The sequence below is a fragment of the Myxocyprinus asiaticus genome, chromosome 45 (assembly GCF_019703515.2).
Source record: "Myxocyprinus asiaticus isolate MX2 ecotype Aquarium Trade chromosome 45, UBuf_Myxa_2, whole genome shotgun sequence".
NCBI lineage: Eukaryota > Metazoa > Chordata > Actinopteri > Cypriniformes > Catostomidae > Myxocyprinus > Myxocyprinus asiaticus.
Genome location: NC_059388.1, coordinates 5,508,688 through 5,527,345, shown reverse-complemented (window position 1 = coordinate 5,527,345; position 18,658 = coordinate 5,508,688). Strand labels below are relative to the sequence as shown.

General features: G+C 39.9%; 1 protein-coding gene across 1 annotated transcript in view; it reads left to right on the top strand.

Moving 5' to 3' along the window:
* LOC127435314 (IQ motif and SEC7 domain-containing protein 3-like) overlaps positions 1-18,658 on the top strand; it is a 151,054-nt gene that overhangs the window by 125,461 nt on the left and 6,935 nt on the right. Inside the window, exons 11-12 of the mRNA XM_051688705.1 lie at positions 1,854-1,946; positions 13,358-13,404. Of these exons, the coding sequence (XP_051544665.1) occupies positions 1,854-1,946; positions 13,358-13,404 (140 nt within the window). The remainder of the gene's footprint in view (positions 1-1,853; positions 1,947-13,357; positions 13,405-18,658) is intronic.

Below are 18,658 nucleotides of genomic sequence, written 5' to 3'. Positions count from 1 at the left end.
AGAGAGGGCTGAGTGCCAGTGGACATTAAAGCACATATTTTGCTGAGGCTGGTTGGTGTTCATTACACCCTGTTATAGAGAGAGTAAGGGACTTTGGAAAGCATTGTGCTGTGTGTATATCTGTGTCAGCAGTTTTACTGGGAACTGAGAGATAAGCACATTTATGCTCTTTCAAGAATACAGCTGTATCCTTCTCTCTCTCATCTTTTCCTCCAGGCGAGCTGAGAGCTGTCATCTGTTTTTCTCTTTTAAAAAAGAAACTCTCTTTTCCTCCCTTGAAATTCAAGTGTGAATGATTTTTTTACATTTTTACCTGCATTTAGTGTCTTTGTATATTGTAGACATATGCAGACAAAACATGTTTATTTCTACCAAATGTGCAGCAAGCAAAACTGTTTTCTGCAAATATCTCCCAAAAGTGTGCAGCATTCCATGCATAGTGGTGAACTTCAAGCACATTTTGGCTACAGTGGACAGCTGGCAAACAGTTTTTTGGCAAATATTTTGCAAATATTTGCCACCGTTCTGTTGTGAACCTTCAGGAAATATCTGCCACTACTGGCAAACGGTTATTTTGCGAACATTTGGCAAATATCTTCCATTACTGGACAGTTTTGTTGTGCACATTCTGCAGATATCTGCCACTACTGGCAGACAGTTTTATGGCGAACCTTTGCGAAATATCTGCCATTACTGGGAAATAGTTCTGTTGTGAACCTCATATATACAGTATAATCAAAGAAAACTTTTGTCCACCAAATCAAAGTCAGTGTAGTGTTACCAACATACAGGAAGCCATTTAGTTATCATGTGACAATAAAACCATAAAACAGGAAATGACATAACAGAGAGGACCTCTGTAGACCCTCATAACTGTATAGTGAGTCTCTTTAAAATATCAGATCATTTGACCTTTTTATTACATGGCAAGTTTAGTTCAATTCAAATATGAAATGTTAACCTTAATGAAGAAAATAAAGAAACATTCATGATATTCATGATTCAATAATTCATGATATTTGTGAATAATGCTTTTTTGAAAAGAATGACTTAGAAGATTAAGACACTCACTTTATACTTTATGGTTACACCAGTTGACATCTCTAGAGTCATTAAATCAAAGCTTTTGTAGAAAATTGTCTAAAATGTGTCCAGAAATGTATGAAACCAACATGAATACAAAGATTCATTTTTTGTTTGTAATCTGTTTACAAAAAAAAAAAAAAAAAAAAAAAAAATGTAAACAAGTTTTCATAAATGCAAATGAATGTACAGGTTTAATTTATGAAGTTCTCCTCCACACTGCCCTTTCTTGCTTTACAATAATGTCTACATGCCTAGTCCATTCTCAGGTCTTTGAAAAAAGACAAGACGACATTTTTATCCTCCGATTTACTACAGCAATAAAAGTGTTTAATTAGGTACCATACTTGGGTTTAGTAACTGGATGATTGGTTGTTAGAAATTCTTTGTGCAGAACAGGTTTTATCTAACATAGTCCTTTCTAGTCTTTTTCCCTTTAAAGAGTCCTAATGTTCACACAGAGCCGTCTTACAATTTTCTCGCAAGAGGAAAAACCTATTTTGTGGCATGATTAGGAATGACAGGCAATTATCATTAAGTCCTGGGTGTAAGGATGGTGATTTGGAGCTCTGTTGTGAGGAGGAGGACGTCTTGAGGATGTGAACATGGAATTTGGTGGCATTTTGTGTGTTGCTATGTGTGTTCATGAGCCTTTTAGAGAGTGTACTTGTATGTGTTTTTCTGTCTGTCTGTTTGAAGTGTGTATGTTTGAGAATTTGTGGCATCATATCTTTCTGTTTTTCTCTCTCGCTGTGTATGTGTGTTTATAGGGGAGTTGGAGAAGCAGCAGGGAGCCAAAACTCACTTCATTAAGAACAACGGGACACAACTTGAGTTGAGGGGCAGGCAAGGTTCTCCTTCAGGTACTTTACAGCACACAATCACACATATTTAGCTGTTGTTATTCATATTCTTAACATTCTGCATCTGTTTAGAATATAAACTCAGTATATAACTGTATAGAATATACAGTGTCCCTTTTTCAGGACTCTGTATTTTAAAGATAATTTTGTAAAAATACAAATAACTTTACAGATCTTTATTTTAAAGGGTTTAATCAATGTTTTCCATGCTTGCACAATGAACCATAAACAATTAATGAACATGCACCTGTGGAACGATCATTAAGACACTAACAGCTTACAGACGGTAGGCAATTAAGGGTCACAGTTATAAAAACTTAGGACACTAAAGAGACCTTTCTACTGACTCCAAAAACACCAAAAGAAAGATGCCCATCTGCATGAACGTGCCTTAGGCATGCTGCATGGAGGCTTGAGGACTGCAGATGTGGCCAGGGCAATAAATTGCAATGTCCATACTGTGAGACGCCTAAGACAGCGCTACAGGGAGACAGGGAGGACAGCTGATCGTCCTCGCAGTGGCAGACAACATGTAACAACACCTGCAAAGGATCGGTACATCTGAATATCACACCTGCGAGACAGGGACAGGATGGCAATAACAACTGCCTGAGTTACACCAGGAATGCACAATCCCTCCATCAGTGCTCAGACTATCCGCAGTATGCTGAGAGAGGCTGGACTGAGGACTTGTAGGCCTGTTGTAAGGTAGGTCCTTACCAGACATCACCGGCAACAACGTTGCCTATGGGCACAAACCCACCTTCGCTGGACCAGACAGGACTGGTAAAAAGTGCTCTTCACTGACGAGTCGTGGTTTTGTCTCACCAGGGGTGTTGGTCGGACTCGCGTTTATCGTCGAAGGAATGAGTGTTACACCGAGACCTGTACTCTGGAGCGGGATCGATTTGGAGGTGGAGGGTCTGTCATGGTCTGGGGTGGTGTGTCACAGCATCATCGGACTGAGCTTGTTGTTATTGCAGGCAATCTCAATGCTGCGCGTTACAGGGAAGACATCCTCCTCCCTCATGTGGTACCCTTTCTGCAGGCTCAACCTGACATGACCCTCCAGCATGACAATGCCACCAGCCATACTGCTCGTTCTGTGCGTGATTTCCTGCAAGACAGGAATGTCAGTGTTCTGCCATGGCCAGCGAAGAGGCCGGATCTCAATCCCATTGAGCACGTCTGGGACCTGTTGGCTCGGGGGGTGAGGGCTAGGGCCACTCCACCCAGAAATGTCAGGGAACTTGCAAGTGCCTTGGTGGAAGAGTGGGGTAACATCTTAAAGCAAGAACTGGCAAATCTGGTGCAGTCCATGAGGAGGAGATGCACTGCAGTACTTAATGCAGCTGGTGGCCACACCAGATACTGACTGTTACTTTTGACACATTATTCCATTTCTGTTAGTCACATGTCTGTGAAACTTGTTTAGTTTATGTCTTAGTTCTTGAATCTTTTTATGTTCATACAAATATTTACACATGTTAAGTTTGCATTGAAATTAAAGCAACTGAAAGTGAGAGGACGTTTCTTTTTTTGCTGAGTTTATATATATATATATATATATATATATATATATATATATATACTGGCGGCCAAATGTTTGGAATAATGTACAGATTTTGAAGTTTCAAATGGAAATTGGTACTTTCATTTACCAAACTGGCATTCAACTGATCACAAAGTATAGTCAGGACATTACTGATGTAAAAAACAGCACCATCACTATTTGAAAAAAGTCATTTTTGATCAAATCTGAACAGGCCCCATTTCCATCAGCCAACACTCCAACACCTTATCTTTGAGTAATCATGCAAAATTGCTAATTTGGTAGTAAAAATTCACTTGTCATTATATCGAACACAGTTGAAAGCTATTTGGTTCGTTAAATGAAGCTTAACATTGTATTTGTGTTTGTTTTAGAATTGCCACAGTATGCAATAGAATGGCATGTCTTAAGGTCAATATTAGGTCGAAAATGGCAAAAAAGAAACAGCTTTCTCTAGAAACTCATCAGTCAATCATTGTTTTAAGGAATGAAGGCTATACAATGCTTGAAACTGCCAAAAAACTAAAGATTTCATACAAAGGTGTACAATATAGTCTTCAAAGTCAAAGGACAACTGGCTCTAACAAGGACAGAAAGAGATGTGGAAGGCCAGATGTACAACTAAACAAGAGGATAAGTACTTCAGAGTCTCTAGTTTGAGAAATAGATGCCTCACATTTCCTCAGCTGACAGCTTCATTGAATTCTACCCACTCAACACCAGTTTCATGTACAACAGTAAAGAGAAGGCTCAGGGGTGCAGGCCTTATGGGAAGAACAGCAAAGAAAATGCCACTTTTGAAACAGAAAAACAAAAATAAAAGGTTAGAGTGTGCAAAGAAACACAGACATTGGACAACAGATAATTGGAAAAGAGTGTTATGGATCTTAAGCCCATTGAACTTTTGTGGGATCAGCTAGACTGTAAGGTGTGTGAGAAGTACCCAACAAGACAGCCACATCTATAGCAAGTGCTACAGGAAGCGTGGGGTGAAATGTCACCTGAGTATCTGAACAAACTGACAGCTAGGACTTTTGGCCGCCAGTGTAAACTGTACTGTGCAAAATTTTTAGGTACTTAAGATGTTTCACAAAAACATTTGTATTAAGATGGTTATTTATACCTTCAGCTTTAAAGTGTCATTAGAATGTCAGTAAAAATACATTTTAGATTCCCAAACATTACTTTTGCAAATAGAAAAGATTAGAATAGAAGAACAGGGTACTCTGCAAGAGATGGCATTGCCCCCACAGAGCCCCCCACTGAACATCGAGTCAGTCTGTGATTACATGAAGAGACAGAAGCAATTGAGACAGCCTAAATATATAGAAGAACTGTGGTGAATTCTCCAAGAAGCTTGGTACATCTTATCTGCCAACAACCAAGAAAAACTGTGTCCAGGTGTACCTAGGAGAATTGGGGCTGTTTTAAAAGCAAAGGTGGCCACATCAAATATTGATATAGCTTTTATATGTTTACTGGACTTTGTATGATGTTAATTGATAAATGAAAACTATTTATGGCATAATATTTGAAGACATCCTCACTATGCAACATTTCTCACAAGTGCCTAAAACTTTTGCACAGTACTGTATATATATATATATACACAGGTGCATCTCAATAAATTAGAATGTCGTGGAAAAGTTCATTTATTTCAGTAATTCAACTCAAATTGTGAAACTCGTGTATTAAATCAATTCAATGCACACAGACTGAAGTAGTTTAAGTCTTTGGTTCTTTTAATTGTGATGATTTTGGCTCACATTTAACAAAAACCCACCAATTCACTATCTCAAAAAATTAGAATATGGTGACATGCCAATCAGCTAATCAACTCAAAACACCTGCAAAGGTTTCCTGAGCCTTCAAAATGGTCTCTCAGTTTGGTTCACTAGGCTACACAATCATGGGGAAGACTGCTGATCTGACAGTTGTCCAGAAGACAATAATTGACACCCTTCACAAGGAGGGTAAGCCACAAACATTAATTGGCAAAGAAGCTGGCTGTTCACAGAGTGCTGTATCCAAGCATGTTAACAGAAAGTTGAGTGGAAGGAAAAAGTGTGGAAGAAAAAGTTGCACAACCAACCGAGAGAACCGCAGCCTTATGAGGATTGTCAAGCAAAATCAATTCAAGAATTTGGGTGAACTTCACAAGGAATGGACTGAGGCTGGGGTCAAGGCATCAAGAGCCACCACACACAGACGTGTCAAGGAATTTGGCTACAGTTGTCGTATTCCTCTTGTTAAGCCACTCCTGAACCACAGACAACGTCAGAGGCGTCTTACCTGGGCTAAGGAGAAGAAGAACTGGACTGTTGCCCAGTGGTCCAAAGTCCTCTTTTCAGATGAGAGCAAGTTTTGTATTTCATTTGGAAACCAAGGTCCTAGAGTCTGGAGGAAGGGTGGAGAAGCTCATAGCCCAAGTTGCTTGAAGTCCAGTGTTAAGTTTCCACAGTCTGTGATGATTTGGGGTGCAATGTCATCTGCTGGTGTTGGTCCATTGTGTTTTTTGAAAACCAAAGTCACTGCACCCGTTTACCAAGAAATTTTGGAGCACTTCATGCTTCCTTCTGCTGACCAGCTTTTTAAAGATGCTGATTTCATTTTCCAGCAGGATTTGGCACCTACCCACACTGCCAAAAGCACCAAAAGTTGGTTAAATGACCATGGTGTTGGTGTGCTTGACTGGCCAGCAAACTCACCAGACCTGAACCCCATAGAGAATCTATGGGGTATTGTCAAGAGGACAATGAGAAACAAGAGACCAAAAAATGCAGATGAGCTGAAGGCCACTGTCAAAGAAACCTGGGCTTCCATACCACCTCAGCAGTGCCACAAACTGATCACCTCCATGCCACGCCAAATTGAGGCAGTAATTAAAGCAAAAGGAGCCCCTACCAAGTATTGAGTACATATACAGTAAATGAACATACTTTCCAGAAGGCCAACAATTCACTAAAAATGTTTTTTTTTATTGGTCTTGTGATGTATTCTAATTTGTTGAGATAGTGAATTGGTGGGTTTTTGTTAAATGTGAGCCAAAATCATCACAATTAAAAGAACCAAAGACTTAAACTACTTCAGTCTGTGTGCACTGAATTTATTTAATACACGAGTTTCACAATTTGAGTTGAATTACTGAAATAAATGAACTTTTCCACGACATTCTAATTTATTGAGATGCACCTGTATATACACTACTGGTCAAAATTTTGAAACACTTACTCATTCTTTATTATATTATTTTATTATAATTTTTTTTTCACATTTTAGAATAATAGTAAAGTCATAAAAACTATGGAATAACATAAAAGGAAATATGGGAATTATGTTGTGACTAAACAAAATCCAAAATAAATCAAAACTGTGTTATATTTGAAAACATATTCTCTTGACATTTTCTCAACCAACTTCTTGAGGTATCACCCTGGGATGCTTTTTAAACAGTATTGAAGGAGTTCCCATCTATGTTGGGCACTTATTGGCTGCTTTTCTTTATTATTTGGTCCAAGTCATCATTTCAAAAACTTTTTTTTTATTTTGTATTTTTTATAATGAAATAAATTAATATGGTGGCACAATTATATTTTTGTCTGCAAAACTAATTTCAAACATTTAAGCATACGCCTTCAGATCAAAAGATTTTTAAGATCGTGAGAAACATTTCAGTCAAGTGTTTCAAAACTTTTGACCGGTAGTGTATATATAAAGATTTTATTTCATTTACCATTTAAACTCAAATTAATATAGTACCTGACAATGGAGAATTTGAATACTCTTGCTTGAAGTAATTTATTTTATTTTATTTGACTGTTAGTTGTTTTGTAAACTTGTCATAAACATTTTATCACATTTTAGTAATAATCTTATATGCATTTCATTTGTTAACTGCTATGATGGTATGGTATTATCATAATTATCTATAATACAGCCTACATACAAATAGCAACAAGTTCTGCCTTTCATAGTCTAAGATAACAGAAAATGACAATATATAAATATAAATAGAGGGAAAAAATAAATATATTTAAAAATAAATCTAGGGTGAACAAGTTTATCCAAGTCACAAATTCAGGAAACAGTAGCTCTGTTCCAAACCTTAGTGAGCTGCCTACCTGGATAGCATTTTTAGGCATCATAAGCACTCCAGACACGAAGGCTGTACCAAACAGTAGGCAGCTGAATTATGTTGCCTTCTAAGATATGTCATTTTGACCAAAGTCTAAGGCAGCATTGCATGCAACCTTCACAAAGAAGACAATTGCGTAATTGTGACGAGCTCAGAGAAGAAAAAAATCTAAAATGGCAGATGTGTCAAGAAAAATGTTGACAGTAAATATACAGTATTTCATTCAATATTAAAAAAAAGAAGCTATAAAACTATTTCAGTCTAATAAAAGAAGTAAGCACATATATTCTGGATTGGGGGGACTAAATCTATTAAATTATTAACCAAGGAATCAACAATTGAAAAAACATCTTGGTCCACCACTAATCTAAATATTGTGGGGGCCTGCATCTAATGAAAACTGAACTACTGTATTTATTGTAATATTCTTGTAAAATGTGCATTTTTATGTGCACCTCACTTGAGGAGCGTTATTAATGGCACACGGAACTGCTCTTTTTTTTTTTTTTTTTTTTTTTTTTTTTTTTTTTTGGAGTTAGGAAGCTGCCTTGGTAGGTACTGTAGCTGCTTAGGTAGGGAGCTGAGTGTTTTGGAGATGAAGACAGGGTGTTTACGTGCATTCTGCATCTGTGGTTTCGTCAGGTATGGAAAAGGCATTGTCATTTTGTCTAAAGTTGTTTTGCTGGATTTTTTGGTAATCTGGCAGTCTTTATTAAGGTGACAAAGTACACATCAAAGTCATGCAAAAAAAAAAAAAAAATATATATATATATATATATATATATATATATATATATATATATATCTGGTAAAAAGAAAATATCTACTTAGTTAATTCATGCCCAATATCTCAAGACATTAATCCAATAGAACTTGTAGAGTCATGATTTGTTTCTGGTATAGTGTATATAATAATTTTATTTATTTATCACACATTATACATTTGCACATATACAGTGAAATTCTTTTTTTTTTTTTTTTTTTCACATATCCCAGCTAGGCTGGGGTCAGAGTGCAGGGTCAGCCATGATACAGCATCCCTGGAGCAGATAGGGTCAAGGGCCTTGCTCAAGGGCCCAACAGTGGCATCTTGGCAGAGCTGGGGCTTGAACCCCTGACCTTCTGATCAGTAACCCAGAGCCTTAACTGCTGAGCTACCACTGCCCCTATGTCTTGTCTTGTAAGATTAAAAAATTTATAATATTGAAAATAATATTTTATCTGTTTTATCTACTCTGCATCGTTTTCAATCCAAGCAAAACATTAGGCTTCTCTCTAGTTGAATTTAAAGGTATAGTATGTAAGATTCAGAAACCCTTGTTATTAATGATACCTGTGGTCATTAAGTGAACTGCAGCCAGCTACCTGTTGCTCATGCTCACACTCCATAGGGACACGAGCATTGACCAAAACAATGACGTAATGTACAAAGAGACTGAACATGATTCACCGACATCATGAGATAGCATAATTAAAATTACACAGTTATGATTGTTTTACTACAAACTTTGAGACCGTATATGATATTTGACTCTCCAGTGCTGGAACAGGGCTAAAACAAAGTGTGGATATAGGTCTGACTATGCAAGACTGTAGTTTGAAGTAATCACTTTTCTTTGCATGATATATTGACTGCATTTAGATGATAGCCTATGTCGGCGTTAGGCTTGCTAGCCAGTTTTATCAATAGCTGTTAGCTGAATTTGGTGGATGATGACAGTAGCTGTTTATAAAATAGACTGTACATTATAAATATGTTGACACAATTCAGTATTGATGTGATTCCATCACAACTGTCATTTTGATATATATCGATATTGATATATAGCTATTGTTTTATAATAATAGAATGTAAATATTTTATGTATAACCAAGTTACATTACACTAATGAATGGGTCTTTTTGCATTATCTTGAACATTGTCTAGCATTCATTTAATGTGTTATTGTAGTTTACCTTGCTGAATAATAACAGATTAACATTGATTATGACTGTGCAGGCAAGATCAGGTTAGCTAAAATTACACAGATCAATCCTTATGACACTATATTTCACATGCTTTGCAGTTATGTAAGCTTACCTGTCCAATAAGAAGAATGCCAATTCAGGGTCAGTTTTGATCCCCAAAACCAAACGAAGATCCCTCCAGGAATCAAATGCCCTGCCGATGTTCACTCTAGTTTTCGCTCAACCACGATCAAGTTCCCGCTTAGCCAGATGGGATTCAGTAGATAAATAATTTTTTATTTATTTATTTATTTTTTTTGGCTTACTCTTAGTTTGTGTAGGAGTCGGTGTTGTGCTGGGAGCCGGACGTTTGCTGGATTCCATCTCTAAGATAATGTTTACCTAGTGTTGCAGACTGTTGTCACTGTTGAATAGCGGAAGAGAATCACTGAGGCAAGGCTCTCGGGAGCGCGCATAAACGTCACATCCTTTGGATTTTCCCGGCAAAAGCGACCCGCTCCCTTCGCATGAAAATCAGTCTACAAGCTTTAATAGGCAACTTGGGAAGTCCGGGAAGGACTTGTTTTTTTAAGTTGCATTACAAGCCATTCAATTGGCAAAAAAAAAAAAAAAAAAGGTGAATATTACATGAAAATTGTTACATATTGCACCTTTAAGTGTTTGCTTTGATTATGAAGTAAACTCCTCCATCAAGTATTTGTTTTGGATTTAGCTTTCCATTGGATACTGGAAAACTTTTTGGCAACTGCTGTATATTGCCTACTGGATATAAATGCATTGTTGACAAAGGTGTTATTTAATAATTCCTGTGGTAATTTACCGAGTGTGTTTGCTTTTTTCTCCATGTTTGTGGAAGTACAGATGCCGGTAGGAAAGACTGACGGCATCAGCATCAATTTCCAAATTTTTACTTCATTGCGTTCCAGTCAATCACACATCACGGTCACAATAGTAGAGAGAATGAGAATGATTTATTTCAGCTTTTATTTCTTTCATCACATTCCCAGTGGGTCAGAAGTTTATATACAATTTGTTAGTTTTTGGTAGCATTGCCTTTAAATTGTTTAACTTGGGTCAAACTTTTTGGGTAGCCTTCCACAAGCTTCTCACAATAAGTTGCTGGAATTTTGGTCCATTCCTCCAGACAGAACTGGTGTAACTGAGTCAGGTTTGTAGGTCTCCTTGCTCGCACACGCTTTTTCAGTTCTGCCCACAAATTTTCTATCAGATTGAGCTCAGGGCTTTGTGATGGCCACTCCAATACCTTGACTTTGATGTCCTTAAGCCATTTTGCCAAAACCTTGGAGGTATGCTTGGGGTCATTGTCCATTTGGAAGACCCATTTGTGACCGAGCTTTAACTTCATGGCTGATGTCTGAGATGTTGCTTCAATATATCCACATATTTTTCCTTCCTCATGATGCCTTCTATTTTGTGAAGTGTACCAGTCCCTCCTGCAGCAAAGCACCCCCACAACATGATGCTGCCACCCCCATGCTTCACGGTTGGGATGGTGTTCTTCGGCTTGCAAGTCTCATCCTTTTTCTTCCAAACATAACGATGGCCATTATGGACAAAATGTTACATTTTTGTTTCATCAGACCAGAGGAAATGTATCCAAAAAGTAAGATCTTTGTCCCCATATACACTTGCAAACTGTAGTCTGACTTTTTATGGCAGTTTTGGAGCATTGGCTTCTTCCTTGCAGAGCAGCTTTTCAGGTTATGTCGATACAGGACTCGTTTTACTGTGGATATAGATATTTGTCTACCTGTTCCTCCAGCATCTTCACAAGGTCCTTTGCTGTTGTTCTGGGATTGATTTGCACTTTTCACACCAAACTATGTTCATCTCTAGGAGAAATAATGCATCTCCTTCCTGAGCGGCATGATGGCTGTGTGGTCCCATGCTGTTTATACTTGCATACTATTGTTTGTACAGATGAACGTGGTACCTTCAGGCATTTGGAAATTGCTCCCAAGGATGAACCAGACTTGTGGAGGTCCACAATTTTATTTTTCTGAGGTCTTGGCTGATTTCTTTTGATTTTCCCATGATGTCAAGCAAAGAGGCACTGAGTTTGAAGGTAGGCCTTAAAATACATCCACAGGTACACCTCCAATTCAGTACACCTCCTATCAGAAGCTAATTGTCTAATTGTCTAAAGGCTTGACATCATTTTCTGGAATTTGCCAAGCTACTTAAAGGAATAGTTCACCCAAAAATGAAAATTTGCTGATAATTTACTCACCCTCAGGCTATCCAAGATGAATCTGAGTTTCTTTCTTCATCAAAACAGAATTTAATACTTTTAGGATTTCATTTCAGGCCTTCTCCTCTAAACAATGCACTTCCTGCCTCCTCCTCTACGTGACGCGTGACCTTACCAACGAACTTACATCATCCCTCTCATGAGCATGCGTCACAGAGATGTACGGAAGCGAACATTTGTAGTTAAAAAGTATATAAGTATTGTTTTGTTTCTCAAAATAATCAATTGTTTGTGATCAGAAGAACTTTATTTGTCGACTGGAGTCGTGTGGATTATTTTCATGCACCCTAAATATGCATTTTGGACTGTCAAAAAATTGAGTACATTCACTTGCATTGTTTAGAGGCCTGAAATTAAATCCTAAAAGTCTTAAATTCTGTTTTGATGAAGAAAGAAACTCAAATACATCTTGGATGGCCTGAGGGTGAGTAAATTATCAGCAAATTTTCATTTTTGGGTGAACTATTCCTTTAAAGGCACAGTTAAGTTAGTGTATGTAAATTTCTGACCCACTGGAATTGTGATATAGTCAATTAAAAGTGAAACAATCTGTCTGTAAACAATTGTTGGAAAAATTATTCGTGTCATGCACAAAGTAGGTGTCCTAAACGACTTGCCAAAACTATAGTTTACTAATATTAAATCTGTGGAGTGGTTAAAAAATTAGTTTTAATGACTTCAACCTGAGTGTATGTAAACTTCTGACTTCAACTGTATTAAAAACACTTTTCTTAACATCCACTTGTATATTTATTGTATATTGTATATTGCATATTCATATATTTTGTGCAGTAAAAATACTTAAATTTGTTTTTATGTTTCACAAAACCCAGCTCCATTTTATGCTCGTCAGTCGCCGCCATTTTGGAAATGACGTCAAATGATGCTACTCGCTGAAGGTCGATGTTGATCAAGTTCCGAGTTGTCTGGAAGTTTTCCACAGAGAATGCTCATTTCATTAACAAGTTCTTCCTTATTTTTTTCTCTCTGAATGTAAAGTGATTAGAATCTAAGGTTCTGTCTCTCTCCCCACGCACGTGCATCAGAAAGAGCGGTCTCATCCAAGAATGTGAGAAAACAGCACCTTTTAATGCAAAAATTGTCCTGGGTTTTACTTATTTCGGAATCGTCCCGTGTGCTGTGTGTTCATCTTTCTCCATGTTTGTTCGTCTCTCTATCACCCTCACGTGCAGCCAGGTGGAGTGTTGCACACACAGATATTTGCGTACATACTGTGATATAGACGGTATAGTAAATCTCTACTGGTTGACACAATATACAGTTGCCACGATATATATAACCATACCACCCAGCCCTAATGTCTGGGTCATATTTACCCCAAATTAAAAGAAAAAATATATACATTTTGCTTATGATTATGAAGTGAACTTAGTTTCAAACTTATGTACCCAAATTGTCTTGCACTGTATATATAGTATAAATCTTTGATCTTTAATCTGATTTGGACTCTTTTCTTTGATTAGGCAAACAGGAAATGAACACACCACAGAGTGGACACAATGCAGTAGAGGTAAGAGCTAAGTGTTCACCCAGGTAAGTCCCTACAGACCCCTAGAAACATCCGTCAAACAAGTGCATAGATGATAGCTCATACAACATAAAGTCAGTGAAAGTTAACAGGCCACAACAGCCTCATGTTCCTGCTGCAGTGAAAATGCAGAGTCTTCAGCCAAATGACCATCTGTTTCCCCTAAAGTCATTCTTAAAGGTATTGCCACCAAAGCAAAGTCAACAGCAGTCCCCTAGAGGTCAAACTCATCTGTACACTGCTGCCTCCTCCAGTTAAATTAACAGTGCAATGTGGAGGAGAATTTCAAAAGGTGTTACCGACATGTTTCGGGAAACAGAATTACAGATTTTTACCGATTTGTGTCTGTTATTTCAAGGAAAGGACACAAATCAGAAGCTCTAAAATGAGATAGAAATGGTGTTTATATTTTTGGACATGTTCAATAGAGCTGTTTTTTAAAGGTAATGGATAGAATAGTTTTTGTTTTAATGCACAGAGTTAGTGCTTTGTGGTTTATTTGTTGCAGTGTTTTGAAAGGGAGTATTTGAATGAAATCAAGTGTACAAATAATTTGTGGTTCTATCTAAATATCAATTAAGAAAGAGAAGCAAAGATACAGAAAAAGTTTTGTACCTGAGGAGAAATGTTCCGGATTCAATACAAGTTTAGCAAAAAGCAGGGTGACAGTAATGTTCTTACAATAAAATTAAATGGGCCAATGCAATAAACATTCAAATACAAACTGTTTCGAAAGTATAGCTACAAGGTTTAAACATTATACTGTATGTGTTAACATGTGACTATTGTGACAGAATCAAATACTAACCTTGTCTGTAACTCTGTGCAAAGTTATATCCAAGTTATTTTTCTGTCATGACCATGTAAACCCAGTAAACCAGGTAACTTTTACATAATGAATAAGAAAATAATTTTTATAAAGAGAAAAATAAAATCCACCCACTGGAATTACATCAGTAGCACAAAACCAGAAGTTCATCTGTTTAAAACAGTTCCACTGCTAAAAAGATGATTTAGACATCTTTATACACTGCCTAGCCAAAAAAAAAAGGTTGCATACTCTAATATTTTGTTGGACCACCTTTACCTTTGATTATGGCGTGCATTCGTCTTGGCATTGTTTCGAAACCTTATGCAACGTCACAACATTTATTTCCGTCCAGAGTTGCATACATTTTTGACCAAGATCTTGTATTGGAGAGTCTCAAAGACTTTCAATGGGGTTAAGGTCAGGACTCTGTGGTGGCCAATTCATGTGTGAAAATGATTCCTCATGCTCATGCTGAACAACTCTTTCATAATTTAAGCCTTATAAATCTTGACACTGTCATTCTGGAATATGCCCATGCCATCAGGGAACATGCCAACAGGGAAAAAAATCCATTGATGGGATAACCTGGTCATTCAGTACATTCAGGTACTCAGCAACCCCAGATCATAACACTGCCTCCAGAGGTTTGTACAGTGGGCACTATGCATGACGGGTGTATCGCTTCATGCGCTTCCCTTCTTACTCTGACGTGCCCATCGCTTTGGAATAAGGCAAATCTGGACTTATCAGACCACATGACTTTTTTCCATTGCTCCACAGTCCAAACTTTATGCTCCCTAGCAAACTGAAGTCGTTTTTTTTTTCCAATTAGCCTCACTAACAAGCTGTTTAGTCCCAGTCCTGTAAGTTCTCATCGCATTGTGCTTGTGGAAATGCTCTTACTTTCACTATTAAACAGCCATGAGTTATACTGTCATTTTTGTTTTACAATGTGACTTCACCAAGCATTTTAGTGATCTCCGATCACGATCATTCAAGATTTTTTTCCGACCACTATTCTTCTAGGTTTTAATAATGCATTGGACCGTTCTTAACCCAATTCCAGTGATTTCAGCAATCTCCTTAATAATAATAATAATAATAATTTGTTCCTATTGAAACACAGTCTTTTCCATGACTGCGGGATGCGTCTTCTGACATTGTTGTTTAAGAAATGAGAAGCTACACACTGCATCAGTTAAGGTTAAAATAATTGTTGCCAGCTGAAACATATTAATCACTGCAACAATGATCCAATCAGAGGCTCTTAAGTATCTGCTTATTTAAATCCAAACAGCAACCAGGTAGTGTAGCTCAAACAGCACATATTTTTGTACAGAAGAATTTATATAAGTTTCAAATTTCTGCTTTTGAAACTTTAAAGTGCATGGCCCCGACCCTGTGAACCAACACGGCCTGACCGGTATGGTCACATTTAAGACTGAACTCAACACTGACCCAAAATCACTCATAAATAGCTTGCAAAACTAGATGATGAACAATCGTTTGTGGCCGCATGAACAACACAAGTTACCATAAAATGAAAGGATTTAATATATACAATATAATTTTCATAAATTTTTAATCATTTCATTTATAATTTTCCCCAAATAACTCTAATGTGATCTAGCACCTTACCTCTCTGCAAGGGTATGAAAGACACCCTACATAAAATACATTACCAGAGGGCCGTGTCATTAGCATCCTGACATTACAGTGTATCCTGTGTAGGCAAACAGGCATTGGGCCGGTACATTTTATTAAAACAGACACACTTCCTCTGTGGGACATGACAGCTTTCATTAATAGTTAGTCATATCTCCACATGCCCTCTGGTTATGTTCTCATTACCACATATTAGAAACCTAAATAGTACTCACTCAGAGTGAAATGGAAGTTGTGAGAAAACAGTTAGCTTACAGATATTTGCATGCAGGGGGCAAAATGAAAGAAAGAAAGAAAGAAAATTATATTTCCCTATCTGTTACTCACTCGACTTTGTGTCGATGTAGTGACACTAGGGGTCACTCTTGGGAGCCCAAACACCTCTAATCTTTTTTTTTTAAAAGGCCAATGAGAATTGGCGAGTGGAATTTGCATGCCACTCCCCCGGACATACGGGTATAAAAGGAGCTGGTATGCAACCACTCATTCAGATTTTCTCTTTGGAGCCGAGCGGTTCTATTCATTGAGCTGAATTCATCCGCCAAGTTCATTCACCTCTCTTTGCTGGATCTTACAGCGCATTTCAGCGGCTTTCCCCCTCTGCATCTGTGGTTTGCAGAGAACGCCCCTGGGCGCTTCGGCAGAACATTTAAAAGAGTATATTCTAAAAGAGTATATTTTCTTTCTGAAAGAGCGGCACACACGGAACATCTTTTTAAAGACGGGTCTTTTTAAAGATGCCTTTCTGTTTGTGTGTTATTTCTGGTTGCGGTTGTTATCTCTCCGCTTCTGACGGCCACGATCACTGTCATACGTGTCTGGGCGCTGCCCATTCGGAGACATCGTTCGTGGATGGATCGTGTCTTCATTGCGAGAACATGACCATGGCAGTGTTGTGGTCGCGGCTTGCATTCGTAAGAAAGCAAGCCTCCCCAGCTGCTCCCCGCCTCGGTCTTTCTACCAACGGGTATGAGGCCGTGCCGGTTAGTACTGGGGGCAATTTGGGGACCTCAGTGGGACCACCTCTCCGGGTATCCCCCCACGGACCTCCCATTCCCCAGCATGCTCGCTTGCCCCGGTCACGCGCTCGGACGAGATGGCCGGCTCGTCTCAGGGTGAGTTCGACCCCTCGTTCAGAGCCCAGGAAGAGGATGAGTTATCGAGCGCAGCATCGGAGAGCGGGCTCATCCAGTCAGATGCAGAGGCTTCAACTAGGCTTCCTCCTTCGGGAATGGTCGCCCAGTCCCAGGCTGACACAGAAATGATGGACATACTTTCCCGGGCGGCTGCCAGTGTCAGGCTAGAGTGGAACCCTCCACTCTCCCCGGAACCCTCGCGGCTCGATGATTGGTTCCTGGGCTCAGGGCGCCACTCACAGCCGCTCCCTGCCCCCATTCCTTTCTTCCCGGAGTGCATGGGGAGCTGACAAGATCGTGGGAGGCACCTTTTACTGCCTGGTCCCGATCTTTCAGCTCCCCCGCTCTCGCTACTCGGTGATTCTGGATCCAGTGGACCCAACCTCCTCCTGCCCCCCTTTGGCCAATCTTATGGTGGGCAGCAGGAGCCAGGTAAGTGCTTTGATGTTCCTGGACTCAGCACAGTCACGGGGCTCGGATCCCCTCGACATGGCACCTCGAGCTCCGCCCCGCCGCGAGGCCCCACCCGCCAGTACTTCCGACGTGATCATTCCCTTGGTCCCCCTCGTGGTTACAACAGACGCCTCCAAGACAGGCTGGGGCGCCTTATTCAATGGGCACACAGCCGCTGGCTCCTGGACTGGCCCGCGGCTGCGTTGTTACATCAACTGCCTAGAGTTGTTGGCAGTACTGCTCGCCCTGCAGAGGTTTCGGCCGTTGATTCAGGGCAAGCACGTGTTGGTTCGGACGGACAACACAGCGACGGTAGCATACATCAACTGCCAAGGTGGTCTACGCTCCCATTGCATATCACAACCTTCCCGCCATCTCCTCCTCTGGAGTCCTCAGTGCCTCAAGTCGCTTCGAGCCACTCACATCCCGGGTGACTTCAACACAGCAGCGGACGTGCTGTCATGTCAGGTTACCCTCAGGGGAGAGTGGAGACTCCACCCTCAGGTAGTCCATTTGATTTGGAGTCAATTCGGTCGAGCACAGGTAGACCTGTTTGCTTCCCGGGAATCCTCCCACTGCCCACTTTGGTATGCCTGACCGAGGCACCTCTCGGTATAGACGCATTGGCACACAGCTGGCCCCCTGGACTATGCAAGTATGCATTTCCCCCAGTGAGCCTACTTACACGGACTCTGTGCAAGGTCAGGGATGACGAGGAGCAGGTCATCCTGGTAGCACCCTACTGGCCCACCCAGATGTGGTTCTCGGACCTCACGCTCCTCGCAACAGCCCCCCCCCTGGTGAATTCCCCTGAGGAAGGACCTTCTTTCTCAGGGATGGGGCACCATCTGGCACCCACGACCAGACCTCTGGAATCTCCACATCTGGCCCTTGGACGGGACACAGAGGACTTAAGTGGCCTACCGCCCGTGGTGTTAGACACGATCACTCAGGCTAGGGCTCCCTCTACGAGGTGCCTGTATGCCTTGAAGTGGCGTCTGTTCGCTAAGTGGTGTTCTTCCCGACACGAAGACCCCCAGAGATGTGCAGTCGGATCGGTGCTTTCCTTCCTGCAGGAGAGGTTGGAGGGGCGGATGTCCCCCTCCACCTTGAAGGTGTATGTAGCTGCTATTTCGGCTCATCAAGATGCGGTAGATGGTAAGTACTTGGA